This window comes from Poecile atricapillus, chromosome W (genome assembly GCF_030490865.1).
Source record: "Poecile atricapillus isolate bPoeAtr1 chromosome W, bPoeAtr1.hap1, whole genome shotgun sequence".
NCBI lineage: Eukaryota > Metazoa > Chordata > Aves > Passeriformes > Paridae > Poecile > Poecile atricapillus.
This window is the reverse complement of record NC_081288.1, coordinates 20,222,882-20,237,224: the sequence shown is the minus strand read 5'-3', so window position 1 is coordinate 20,237,224 and position 14,343 is coordinate 20,222,882. Positions and strand designations below refer to the sequence as shown.

The window sequence follows — 14,343 nt, the reverse complement described above, 5'->3', positions numbered from 1 at the left end:
AGTCATCATGTAGTGGAGTCAAAAATATCTGTATCACACAATGGGAATTTTGGATCAGTCCTGAGTTCATCTTAGAGTTGAGAGCAGGAAGAAATTTTTTGAGGTGTCAAGAAAGTTTTGTTTACTTCAGGAGAATGAGAGCAAAATAAAGATCTACTTTTTTGGTGTAGTTTGTTTTTACAGAACATTTGCCAGTATTGTTAACTACACTAAATTGTTTTTGCCAGTCATATGTAAGCATTACTTATCTGAGAAGCCTTTCTGCACCATTTCCTAGAGCTCTGAAATGAATTCTCTACAGCAAAGAGAACATGTGTTCTTCCTAAGAAAAATATTTTAGAAATTGTTAATGGATAAATAGAAATGTGCTATCAATAAAAAGATTTTAAGCCTTTCAAAAGCAAAGCCAACATACTTATTATAAAATTTTAGCTATTAGATAAATTAGGAGTTGTATATTATTGGACCCCATTCATTCAAGTTACACAGCTGCTGTTGCTCTTTCCTAGCCATGTTTCCTTTTGTTTGTCAATATGGTGTACTTCAAAATGTGCTGCAGCCAGGAATAGTGTTGTAGTCTAAGAAATGCAGCTGTGTGGATGAAATTCAGTTATACTGTTGTAAATAGTATTTTGTGTCTCCTTTGTTCATGGGTCGCTCTCCATTTATTAATATTAAGTATATGCATCAGATGGAAGTTTTTGTTTATCTTTTGTTTGGCTTTTTATTGAATTGAAGCAAAAAACCCCATAATTAATGAGAGAGGCATTTGGGAGTCTAAATATTCTAAGCAAACTAGGCTCTGGTTTATTGGTTTAAAAGTGGCCACTATTTTATTAAAAGGCTTTCATGTGGAAGTGCAGAAACATTTTTGGTTTATAGCAGCAGGAAACATTTTTCCATATGATTGTTGTAGTCATGCAAATACTAAGTAGCCTTTCATAGTGAAAGGAAACAAGATGACAGACCTGAATTGTAATGCCCAATTGGATATGGTTGTGGAGGAACTAACTGCAAAATCACCTTCATCTAACCCACCAAAATAACTAAAATGAGAGATATAGACATGGCTTTGAGGTTGGGTTGCAAGTGTGGTACAGCCATTTTCAGTAAAGTTTGCTTTATTAAGGGAAATAGAGCTTTGATATTGAGGAAAAATGTTCAAAATCTTGCACTTCAAGTGAACCCTGTACTTTTATCTGTACTTGGTCTCTGAGAAGTAGTTTAAGCATTTGGAAACAGTTCACTCGGGGTAGCTAGGTCAAGTGAATAAATTTCTTCACGCAATCCAATATAAAATTCTTTCTTTTAATTTTCATTTTTTCCCCCTGGCATTTCAAGGAGGAAAAAAACCTGTCTGATACACTATCAGTAAAAGCAGGCTTTTTGTTCTCCAATAATTCCTTCCATCAATTTTTGTTCCCCAATAAATCCTTCCATCAACAATTCAGCAATTCATGTGTCAGATTTCTGTCTGGAGCAGGGTTTGATTCGGGAAAATCTTTGGAGCAAATTTGGAGCGCAGCCTGAAACTGGCTGAAAGCCAGTGAGGGAGTTGAGCAAAGGACTCGGGGCTGCAGAGCAAAGCAGTCACAGTCTGTGTGTCTGTACCAGCTGTGGGATGTGGTGCTTTGCCTTTGCACTAATGCAGTGATATCAGTCCCTGATAAAGTGGGTTAATCCAGACTGGAGGCAGTCAGTGGAAATGGCAAAATATGCTACCAAGTTCCAGTACGAATACGAACCATAGAGATGAAGAAAATTGTTAAATAATTTGAAATTTGCCCTTACCTACAAATATATGGGTAGTGATCTGAACCTTGCAATAGCAGAATTCACGTAGAGTGGCATGTGAAAATTGACCCTTTTTTCTAGTTTCCTCTATTCCTTGCTCTTTGAACCTCTTGCATCCATTTTTTTATGATGCCAAATTGCTAAATACTGGGCACTGAAACTGCTGTCTGTAGCAGGCAGTTTTATTGTAGGATGCAAAATATGTGGAAATGCCAACACTTCTTCAAAGCAGTGAAGTGTCTTGTCAGTTCAAGACTGTGCATCAGTTGCTCATTTAAATTTTTCTAATGAGAGCCTAGGAGTACTTATGAATCTCCTGCTGAGGCTGAAGAGGAATTTTTGTTTGGGTTGGAGGTGAATTTCCACTCTAAAAGATGTCCTGGTTTGTGCTACTGTGAAATGATAAGGATGCAACAGATTCAACTTTTAGACTTCAGCAGTCAGTTTTAGCTGCCTGTGTGTAGCATGAATCCTGTCTTCCTTTCTCAGCTATTATATAGTCTGTGGTTAAAAGTTTTCAGTGGCCTGGGCTTAAAAAAGCTGAGAGACCTCTTAGAAGTCAGAGGTGTAGACTGTACTTCCCTGGCAAATGAAACTTGTGCAGTTAAAGGTGAATTGAACTAAAACTTCCTACGTAGGCTACTCCAGTCTTGGTGTCCTTTAAGAAACCTGCTACAGTTTCTCACCAACAAAACTGACAAATGCCCAAATTATCTCTGTGAAGAAGACTAATGAGAGAACAAAATACATCTGATTATTTTTTGTCTTCTCACTTGATATACTATTGAAAGATTATTCTTGTGTGGTGAACTAAAAATGCAGAAACACACATCTCAAAGAGAAGAGGATTTTTTCTCTCTTTCTGCTGAGTTTAGGTTACTGGTGATTTCATGTTGTTCCTAAGAGTATAAATCTTTGTCATCTATTCAGCAGTGCTCATTTGATATTCCTGAAGGTGATGGAGCATGTAGGGAGGTGATGATCGATGACTCAGCCAGGAGAGCTGTAGCTGCTTACCACAGGAACTTTTAACTTCATTTTCATCGAGTCAAGGCATAGCAGCATTTTTAACCATTGAACACATTATATTTTCTAAGACAAGAGATAAATGACCTTTGCTGATATGCTTTGGAGTCTGCAAAGGTGGTTGTACCTTTGGAGTCATTTATATAGCATTACCTGACATTTCCTTATGTATATATGCAAACTTGAATGCACAACTAGGCACTGCAGCATGTATCTTGATTTTGGCTAGTGGTGTACAGTATGGACTACCTCAGTATATGGAAGGGTTTTCTTTGGGCAGAATAAGCAGTTCGTATCTCCTAATGAGCTCAGAATTCTACAGTACAGAGACAAGAGTATTTATAGACTCAAACAGAGCTCTGTATTATGCAGGTTACTACAATAGGCCAGTCTTTTCTCTTTTTTTCCTTAAGATCTTTGCTCTGCGCACACTGAAAAATAATCTGATTAAAGCAAAACACTGCAGGAGTACATTGAGGAGAGAATTAATGGAATTTGCTTTCCATAATCCCTGTTAACAAGGCTGACCTTACAGGAAGGTTTGAGGGTTGTGGGTTGGTTTGGTTTTTTTTTTACACTACTGATTCTTTTCTTTCCATTGATCTTGTGACTATTCTTTCTCCACTGCAACTATTTCTGAACCATACAGTACTACAGAAGCAGCTGGTAGGGGAAATGCTGACTGCCAGGTGCTGATACGGAGTAAGGAATAAAATATTTTGCATCAGTGAATTGGCTGTTTGGTTTGTGGTTCTCATCTGAAGACATTACAGGGATTTTCAGTATATGGGGATTGTCCAGTTTGACAAGAGATTCCTCATTGATTGCCATATGTAAATGCTGCTTAGCTGTTGTTTTTCAGTAACAGCTGCAAAAGTGTGTGACACTTCCACAAAATGTCCTAGAATTTGATTTTTGTCCCAGTGGATCCAGTATAAAAATAGCTACCAACTAATTCCTTCTGCTTTATCGGTGGACATTAATTCCCTCAAGTTTAGCAGTTTTAATATATCCTTGTGAGGATATTAACGTTTTGTGAGATGCACAGAATTGAAGAAATGTATGAGTCCATTGCATAAGAGAATTAACAGGACAGGTGGTTACACAGAGTCCATTGCAAGAGCAAGAAATGTTCCTACAAATTGCTGTGGTGCTGGTCAGCAAAGCCACTCCGTGTCCCCTTTGCTGTCCACCTCCTCCCCGAGGGGATGGCAGTGCCTATGACCAATTATGTGTCCTGCTTTTCCCCAGCCTGCTTGTGTCTCCTTTTTTCAGCTGTCCCATGGCCTTTGTCTGCACAGCGAGCTATTCAGTGCTTGGACAATTATCTGATGCTCGCTGGCCTAATTCTGCCAGGCCTTGCCCGAGCTCCCTGAGAAGAGGGAATGTGGGGAAAGCCGTTCCACTGCACTGCAGCTGCGGCCAGGCAGCTGCACGGGGCTTCTCAGGAGGGACTGCAGCTACTGCAGACACTGAAGCAGTTGCACAATTTAATAATCTGCTTGCTTCAGGGTTGCAAAGGAACTATTTCAAAAGAGCAGCATTCTGAGTCATCTTTCTGTACTGCATCTTTCCCCAAACTTGCTTTTTTTGCATGTGTTAATCAATAATAAAGCTTCCGAGGGCTGAGGGTGCACATGTGCGCAGTAAAAGCATCTGACCTACAGTAATTGTCTTCCTTCTCGCTCTGATTATTTTATCTATCAGCCTTTGCAGTTGATATGATTGAAGTCTAAAGCTTTTTGTGGTAAATTCATTTCTGCACAGTACTCTCATGGTACTTTTCCTGCAATCCCACTTAACTGCAATTAGGCTGTTGGAAACACAGACAAATATTGCCTCCTGTATTACCTATAAATTTAATGAAGGGAAGAAATGAAAAATTGCCCTTAATAGAGTGTTTCTAGTTTATCACCATCTATGATTAGTATATTTGCAAGATTTGTTTCAACATGCCTTTCAAATGTTGGTTGGTAGGGTTTAACATCATTCCTGTGGTGCATGGGTTTTCCAGGGTAAGTTAGGAAGATACTCCAGTGTCAGCAATGCAAGGAGCAAGGCTTTTCCACATTCATCTATTGTGTATCCTGTACTAGGGCCTTTTTTCCTTACCACAAATGGCATGTGATTCCTAAACCCAATTCAAATCCTCCTTCACTTCGTGGTTGCTCACTGGCAGGTCTTTGTAGCTGCTGGAGGGCCAGTGCCTGTGCCCCACTGGAATGGGGTGCCTGTGGGGCACTGCCCGAGCCCCTGGGCCACTGCTTCCACTGGCAGGTTATTGCCTGCTCCAAATCATGCCTGCCTTTCAATATTTTTTTCCAATTTCATATCAAATGCTTTCACTGCTCCCACAGTATGCTTTGGGGATGTGTGTGGGAGTGAACAGAGTTGTGTTCTCAGGAATTAAGGTGCTTTTCCATTAAGTCTCTCCTTTTGATGGAGCTGGACATTCATTGCTCCAATGTGGAATGTATTTGGGCCCAGTCTGTGATGTACTTTTGTTGCCCACAAATGCTTCATGGTTGCTTAAAGTTAATTTAAAGATTTTCGTGCTGTGACTTTAATTGCTTTATGTGTCACCTTGTCTTTTGTGTTCTAGTCACTGCTGTATTAAACAGTGGCTGATCATTAGCAGTCTAATTAGAAGGACTTGTGGTAAGGATGGGGAAAAAGCAAGAGTAAAAAAAAAATGTTTTCAGGGGGGAAGGTTTTCAGCAGTATAATTAGACAAAGGTTCAGTGAGTAAGGGAATTTTAAAGCTGAAGGCAAATACCTTTCCTACTGATGGTTGTTATTGAGGTCGCAAGGGATAAGGTAAAGAATGAGAGCATCAGTTTTGGGGCAGCAATTTAAATCTCTTTCTTGAGCTCCACAGTATGGCTCTTTCGTTTGTGCTTAATTTTCTTTTGTTAAAAAACCTGCAGTCATAAACCTCTCACATGTATTTCCTACAGTACACTATAAAGAAAAACACATGGACAAGAAAACTCCCTAATTTTCTAGCTGGTTAAGATAGCATATGGTTCAGCTTTTAGTTAAGAAATGTAACAAGATCCCTAACACCAAACAGTGCACAGAGAATTATATGAAGGCTCTGTATTTGTAAAGCAGCTAATTAAATCTAAGGGTATCTCTTTTTCATTGCTGCAATAAGTTCTTTATGCAAAAATCTCATTTGTGAGAGTAACCTGGTCTTGCAGAAGGTGGAAGGTGCAGGAGGTTTGGAACTAGATGATCTTTAAAATCCCTTCCAACCTAAAGCATTCTATGATCATGTTCCATGAACAGCTATGATCATGTTCAAAGAAATATGAGTAATTGCTTTTTTGTTGCTGTTGTTGTTTGCAGTGCCTCCAAAGCCAATTCATCTGCAGAAGGCAACATACCAAACCCCTAGGCATAAAGCTTTAACAAATCAGAAACCAAGAATGGAGGAAGAGACACCTGCTGCTGTTCCTAGTGTCACAAAGGAAAAGTCCAGTAAAGTGTCAGATCTCATCAACCGTTTCGAGGGAGGCAGGTACGTAATAGAATTTGAATTGGTTTGTGATTCTGTTTGTTGTGTCGGGATTATTGGAACTTGAAGCTGTGAGGAAGAATGTTGGTTCTGCTCTAGGGCTCACTCCTATCCCTGCTGAAGGACTTGATGGCAAAACTGCATGTGGTTTGATATTGTGGGAGCCAGTTGCATATTTGGCTTTACGAGGTGTGCTTTTTCACAAGGTGTTAGGCCTAATTTTCCTTAAAAAAAACCCAAAAAAACCTTGTAGCATTTCAAAAACAACCTGGAAAATGTCAGCAATTTGAAATAAGTTTAATATTGAAGGTAATATCAAACACTTTGGTTCTTGAAGAAGAAAAGAATACTTTTATGAGTGAATAGAAAAAACGGAAATAGTAGTTTTAATTTTATGCTGTCTTTATTTCTTAATTCATTCATGTGAAGACGGTGAACACTACAAATTATTTGTAGTGGTATGGCATGCATTCCCTAAATGCATGATTTGTAGTAATTGGTGATTTTGGGGGGAAAAGCTCAGTGTTCTTGAGTTTTGATTCTGTGGTTTATGGGAAACATTTGGAAATCTGGGGGAAAAAAGAGCCACTGTGAACACTGCTTTCACAAAATGGTGTTTCTTGGGTGTCTTTAATTCGATGAATGTGATGCATCTCTAAGTAGTTACATTATAAACTCTGAAACAGACATTTCCAATGTATCTGCTCTGTATAAAGAGAGCGACTTTCCAGAAAGCTCATGACAGAGGAACAGCTCAAGAAACAGTCCAGGAGCAGTTTTGGATCTGGTTTTTTTCATGTTTCCTTAAGACATTGGAGTTCTGGAGGGATGTCCCCTGTGGTAATGAATGCATGATGTACATCAGAGTACACGAATGCGTGACCTACTGTGGAGCCAGAGTAACAGGGCTTTCTGTGAAAGAATCTCCCCTCAAGATGGGTGAAATTTAATCCCTTTTACGGAAGCAGCTGAGCATTGCAAATGCAAACGTGTGTTTTTCCATTGGAATAGAAATTATTTTAGAGCCTCATCTGCAAGAGACTTCTGTCATTAGGCAGAGACTTAATTGCACTTGGTCATGACAGGTGCTCAGAGATGGGAAAAAGAGATTACTGCAGCACTGGGGGTTCTGTGAATTCTTTTAGCACTGGTCTCCAATCCTGCTATCACTTTGTTTTCCAGTCTTTCTCCAGAGCATCACCCATTTTTTAAACAGTGCAGTATCCTTATATAAAAAAAAATTTCCTTTCTGAAAGAAAACTCTTCAGGTTCATTGTGCCCTACACCGAGCCGTACATATCTTCCTCCTAGACCTGCCTGCTGCATTGTGCAGGAACGTCTTCCATATTATGCAATGAGAGGAAGCTAGAAAGAAAGAAAGAAAACTTTCTTGTTGATAGCCCTTTACAAGGAGAGACATTTTGTGGACTATGGGAGGCTGAGTTGTTTTTGGGCAACATCATTTATCAGGTACACCAGTAATATCTGTCCTATGACTAAATTCTACTCATTTATGATCTCTGCTTATGAGAAACTTCTATGATTAGCACGCTGAGTTCTGGATTATCCTGCTTTGGCAGTGGAGATAATTCCTATTTTTTTGAATGAGCTCAACTCACAAAGTGTGTCTTCTGTGAAGCTGAACTTCAGTTTTAATAGTGATCTTGAAATGGCTAGGTAGCATGTTCATGAACTGCAAACTTTGATTGTCAACTATAATAACTTATTTTCATTAGTCTGTACAGCCCACAAGCATGCAGGCATGGCAGAAAGTTAATTACATCTCTTTACTCTGTACAGGCAATTTAAAAATGTATATTAATTTTATCCTGGAGTTAAGCTTATTTAATTTAAAAAAGGCATAGTCTTTACATGACTAAAAAAAGTGATTTAATTCTTTTTTTTGTTATATGATGGAAGAAGATAAAGCTAGTCTAAGCTATTTTTGATCTCTGTGCACAAAAGTGCAGAGTATGCAACATTGGTGTAATGTATCCTATAAATGAGGAGTAAAAGTACAGTTTGAAAGCAGTTTTCATCCTTCCAGAAGATGGAGATCCATACTAGGACCATAGAGGACAATCAGGAAGAAGAGATAATGTGTTTAAACCAGAGACAAATTTCAGAGGAAAAAGATCTTAAGAAAAGATGCAGCATGAAAAAAGGACATTGCTAACTAAGGAAACTAGAGAAGAAATGAGATACACATGTAAAGCTCCTCATGTAATATTCTGAATTAAGGAAAGGGATGCTAAATGTTCTTGAATGTGTTTGATTAATTTTTTAATAATTACAGAGCTGTTAGGGAATGGACTACTTGTTAGTTTAAGCAGTGGGCTAGGACTTGGGAAACCATGAGTCTTGCTCCATTTCTGCCAATAAGCTTCTGGGACACTTTGGGCAAGTTGCTTCATCTATCAGTTTCTTGGTTTCCTGCTCTGTTTCATGGAGCTAAGAATAGAAAAATTCAGGTTGCAAGAGATGCCAGATCACTGCCAAATTCACCACTAAACCATGTTCTCAAATGCCACGTCTTCACACCTTTTAAGCACCTCCAGGGATGGTGGCTCAAAGTCTTTCCTGGGCACCCTGTTCCAATGCCTGATGACCCTTTCAGTGGAGAAATTTTTCCTAATATCCAATTGAAATCTCCCATACGCATGGGATTCAAGACACATAGGGATGCAATGGCTCAAAAATGGCAGAGCTCTGGGTTTCTAGTAAGAGAAGCTTGTTCGTAAGTGCTTTAATGCATTTCAGGTCTCAGAACTTCCTAATATTAACAGAGGAAAGAAAAGATTTCTTGAGGAGGAATTGGTTATATGGTGCAACTCTCCTATTTCCCATACCAGGATTTAATATAACTCCATGTTTAACTCTTCTCTCATCAATGTTTTGTTTGCTTGGTGTTTTTAGCTCCCTGAATCCTAGTGATTTGAAGAAAGATTCCTCTGTTCTCCATGTGACTAAATCTCAAGGAAGATATGGGTCCACACCATCACCTCAGCCAAAACTCCCCTCCCAGCACTCACTACAGAAACAGGGAAACAGTGACACTGACAAAACTCAGGTTGCACAGCTGCCCACGGCCAACGGCGTCGTCGTAGCACAAGACCAGCCGGAGGATGAGGACCGGCGATTGCCGGACCGAGGCTCGGCCGTCTCCACCCCACTCCCAGAGGATGCCATGGACGGCAGCTTGATCAACGGGGAAGGAGAAAGTGCTCGCAGAGAGTCATTGCAAAGTGTGCCTGCCTGCGAGGAGCAGCTGCTCAACAGCTGCCACAGGACTCCGAGCAGCGACACGCTGCTCCCATCCGAAAATGAAACTCTAGAAATTAACACTGATGTCAAGGAAGAACCAGCTGAGGAAAGCAGTAAACAAGATCAACCTGTAGAAACAAAGGTAAAGAGAGAAATGGTTTCATTCCTGATTTATTGCTACTTTTTTTATTTTCTCTAGGTTTTTATTTACAAAAATAAGCTTCCAGGATCAGGTGAGAAATTGAAAATATTTTGGTTATTTTCCCTCTGAAAAAATACAAGAAAAAATATTTTGCCTCCCTTTTCCCACACTCTCCCCTCCTTTGCTCTTCTCCTCATCCCCTTGGCTCTTTCCCGTTAGTTACCTGAAGTTTATAAAAAGTGAAACTCAAATGTGTATGCCTGTTTAGCACCATGCTTCAGCTGTGTCAGCCTACAAGGGACACATGTTAGTGGTGTACATGTAATAAAATGCCATGTGTGGTAAACTGCAACGACAGAGCTTCAGGCAGAAGTGTTGTGTGAATCCCTAACTTGGATGTAGCTGTCAAGTCAAAGCTGGAAAGGCAGTGGCAATCTGCTAGTGATCAGATAGATGCAATGTGCAGGGTATACTAAATATATGACTTTTTAGCAAGGAGAACTTAAACCATGATGAATTTGAGCTCCTTTGTAAGGGAGGTTTTAAATGCTTAAGCAAAATAAGTGGGTGGAAGGAAATCTGTCTTGGGAAATTAATTGCTGAAGAATGGTGCATATTTTTCACTTGTAAAAGTTTACTTATGCAGCTCGCCTCCTTGTACAAAAGCAGTAAATGTGATTAACAGTTCTGGTCCAACCATCCCCTGTTTGGCAGAGGGAGCTTGGCAGACCCTTCCAGCTTTCCTCTTCACTGTAGAGCCAAAGAGCTGATGCTGGAAAAGCTCCTCACTGCTGGTCAGGTGTGTGCCAGCACCAGTTCAGAGGTGAGCTGAACTGAGTGCAGCCTTGAGTTTGGATAGCTGGGGGTCACACACACATGTGCCTGGAGGTAAATTCTGTGAGTGGGAAAGGTAGCTCTCAAATTCTCATGTATTATAGGATGAAATATCCTAGGTCATGATAAGAAAGTGATGGGTTGGGTGGGTTTTCTTCCTTTTTTTAGGGATTGTTTTTTTCCCCAGTAATAAATGAATGTTATGTTCCCCACCTAAACATAAGCCTGGGTGCAGTCCAAGGCACTTTTGATGTGCCACACCTGTCACAGAGTTTCTGTCTCCTTTTGGGTAATGCCCGTTTCCCCTCTTTATGCCGGTAAAGTGCTGAATTCTCAGCAGGCAACGATGCTAAGCTTGAATCCAAGTCACGCAGTAAGGTGCTGGCAGCATTTTCAGGAAAAAGCTGAAAAGGAAAGCAGTTCTGTTTTAAAGTTCAGGAAGGAACTGGGCAAACACTAATGGCAGCAATCTCATTAAAATCTGTCTTTGAGCTGCTGGGACCAGCACGTGTGATCTGTCTTATATTGACAGTGAGTCAGCTTGTGAGGTGTAATGTGACTGTAACTAGATGTATATTGTTCACTGGTGCTTGAAGGGTACAAAACCAAAGGAAACCCATGCAGGATGACTTTGCAGCTTGCATTGGTGCAGAACTGAATCTGTAAAACTGAACTGGCTCACAGCAGCCCTTCCTGAGATACCTTGTGCAGCAAGGACTTCCCCTTTAGTCTAGTGAGGTTAAGAAGCGTGTCTACCACCCTTTACAGAATCAAACGCTGTTTTAGTTTGGATTAATGCAACCTGGAGATGGAAATCAGCCCTGAGGTGGTCTAAATAGCTGCTGCCCTACTGTCTGGATTAGGAGAAGGATGAGGAGCAACAGGAGAGTTCTGGTGGAGCTTTAAGCTGTTTCTGTGTTCAGGCACACACTGGTAAGAAGTAAGAGCATTAGACAATCTGTGATTTTGCTAAATGCCTACTTAGTCATTATAGAATATCAAAACTGGGATGCAGTCCAGTTGAAGTTGTACTGCACAGGATAACAGCACTCTCCTGCCCTTTTGATTAAAAATGTAAGTACAATTGAATAAAAGCAAAAGGAGCAGATGCGTGTGAATCATAGTCAAACTTAGTCAAACTCTGAGTCTGATATAAGTATTTTGATGCTGATGAAAAGTATCTTCTCTCTTGCATGCCATCTTCCTTAGTCCAGGGAAGAGCAGAAAGTGGTGCTCTCTCTCTCTCTCTAAATGTGTATATGTACAGTAGAAGTAATCCTAAATCCACAGCTGGAAGGGGTGAATTAAATTGGGTACTGGTGCAATACCAGTGCAGAAATTACTTTTTGGACTTGGAAACGAAGACTTGTTTTGAAATAGTGTTGCTCTTACAATTATTCTCCCCTCACTTATCACTAGTAGATCTGACTAAAGACCAATTATTGCAGGTTCTGGAAAAAGTTGAGCAAAATTTATTGAATTTGACAGCGATCTGAAACAACTTCTCCAAACAACCAGAGCAGAGTATCCCTTATTACTCTTATTTACTGAATTAGTTTGAAAGTAATGAAACACAATCATAACAAACAAAGAGACAATTGAAAGTGAAAAGTTTCCTGCCTTGCAGCAGAAACACCTCCTGTCATAAAAATTGGTTTGTCTAAACTGCGGAGGCTGAATAAGTACAAGAACATCTCAATCAATTAACTTCCAGAGTAACATCTTGTGGAGAATCTGCTTCTACAGCTAACTGAAGACAGGAGAACAAATGTGTCAGTGTTTGCTGTGAGACTGGTAGAAAACAGGGATATAGACTGCCTGCATCCCACAGATGGGGAAGAATCCACTGAACATCTTTAATAAAGTCCTTGTATGTTGCCTTCATTTGATGATAGTGTTGGGGGCTCTGATGTTTCAGATGCAAAACCAGTGGGAGATACTGGATTTCAAAATGTAAGGTGATTTTTCAGTTTAATCAGGGTAAAATTTTTGGTTTTGCAAAGTTAATTCTCTGCCAAAAGATGTTTTACTGTTGAAAGACTTGAGATATTCTTGATTCTACATTTTTTGGTCTTCTTTAGGAACAGTAACTGGAACAAAGCTGTGTATCTTCAGCATAAGATGTAGATATATAAATACATAAATGCAAGAAACAAGCACAGTGTAACTTAAATTATATTTGTTCATACTCTATTTCTCTCACCCTGTCTGTGTTGTTTAATATATTCCTTCAAAGCCCTCAGGGCAAGGGCTATGCCTGAGTAAGAATGAATCGTACACATCACTGTTGGCAGGTACAGTTTTCTTGACAGGAGATGGCTCCTGTTTGGTTTGGATGATAATAAGAAAGTTCATACTTTCACCAGCGTTTTTCACACCTCTTCTTAATTTCAGAGTTCAAAATTACATATAATAATTTCTTAAGCATCCACAATAATATAATTATTCAAAGGATGAGCAGCTTTGTGCTAAAGAACTAGATCCAGCTGAAACATTTACTGTAAGCAGTGGAATAGAGATTCAGGTTTGCAGTCCCTGCTGATGCAACCCTTGGTCTCTCACATGCCTGATATTTTGGTCTGCAGCTGAAATCATGTACCTGTGTAATGTAAATGTAAACGTTCTCCACACAGCACACTAGCAATTTCTGCTTGGTTTTATATATTGAGTTGCCATGTGTTATGGATTGTCATTTGAAATGTTCCTTGAAATTAGTGTTCCCTGAAGTTGCCTTCCCCTCAGCAACACCCCCTGCTTCCCCCCTGAGGACGTGCTGAAAGAAAAGCAGTAGTAGAGTTTTCTGTTATTTTTGCACTGATCTAACCTTGTAGGTGGGTGTTCTTATGCTGGAATAAGAACATGCCGCAGTGATTAAAATATAACTCATCCATGATGAGCATTTTTCCCCCACACAGAAGATCCCTCTGTCAGGTCGTGCAGTTGATGTAGAAAGGAGATGCAGGTTCAAGAATTAAGAAGATGTGTAAGGTTGATACTGAGAGGATTGGAAATCTGGGCTCAGCTCATTTAATGTGATTTTTTGGCATTTGTTATGCGTGATTTTCCCTCTCTTAATTAGTTCAAGTAATCTTCTAAAAACTATGGATTGCTTCTATAGCACTGCTTCAGGGAGCAAGTTGAGTTCTGGGGTGAGAAAAAAATAAAATAAAATTACTGAGAAACCAGTAACCTCCATGGTTTTGTGCCTCAAGTCCACATGTGAGATCTTTTGTAAATGGCTGCACTAAGCAGCAAGCTGTAGCTGTAATAGCTAATCCTCCAGCTCCCTGCAATGTCTCTTGACAGCACTTAAAACACTATTCTGTAGGTTACTGTGGCTGTTATGCTGATTTAAACAGATTTAATGAACAGCTTTGAAGTCACTATTGAAAGCCTGCTTTTGGGGAGGAGGTTTGCCATGTAGCAGTGCAACTGTGAGCACTGCAGATTAGAACTGAAATACGTTGAAATTTTGAATACTTATTGAATACTAAAATGGGGAAAAATGCACTGAACTCCTTTAAATATAAGACTGTACTTTAATATTCGGTATTCTTCACGCAATTTTTGTAAAGGTACTTGCAAACGTTTATTATACTTTTGTGGGAAGCAGTGTGCAGTTTGAAATCAGAAATCACTCTCTCAAACTCTCTATTTTTTTATGAAGAATTTTTCTGGTTTGTCTAGCAATTACCAGTTTCCCATAAGCACTGTGATAATACTGTCATTTATTTCAGGAAGACTGATGTAGTTAGATGTGAAC

The 14,343-nt window shown here is 39.7% G+C and overlaps 1 protein-coding gene across 5 annotated transcripts in view; it reads left to right on the top strand.

The window, feature by feature from the left end:
• Positions 1–14,343, top strand: part of LOC131591836 (FYVE, RhoGEF and PH domain-containing protein 4-like) — a 101,507-nt gene that overhangs the window by 66,580 nt on the left and 20,584 nt on the right. For all 5 annotated transcript variants that reach the window (XM_058862931.1, XM_058862930.1, XM_058862929.1 and 2 more), the window contains 2 exons: positions 6,172–6,343; positions 9,257–9,746. In XM_058862931.1, coding sequence (XP_058718914.1) covers positions 6,172–6,343; positions 9,257–9,746 — 662 coding nt within the window. The remainder of the gene's footprint in view (positions 1–6,171; positions 6,344–9,256; positions 9,747–14,343) is intronic.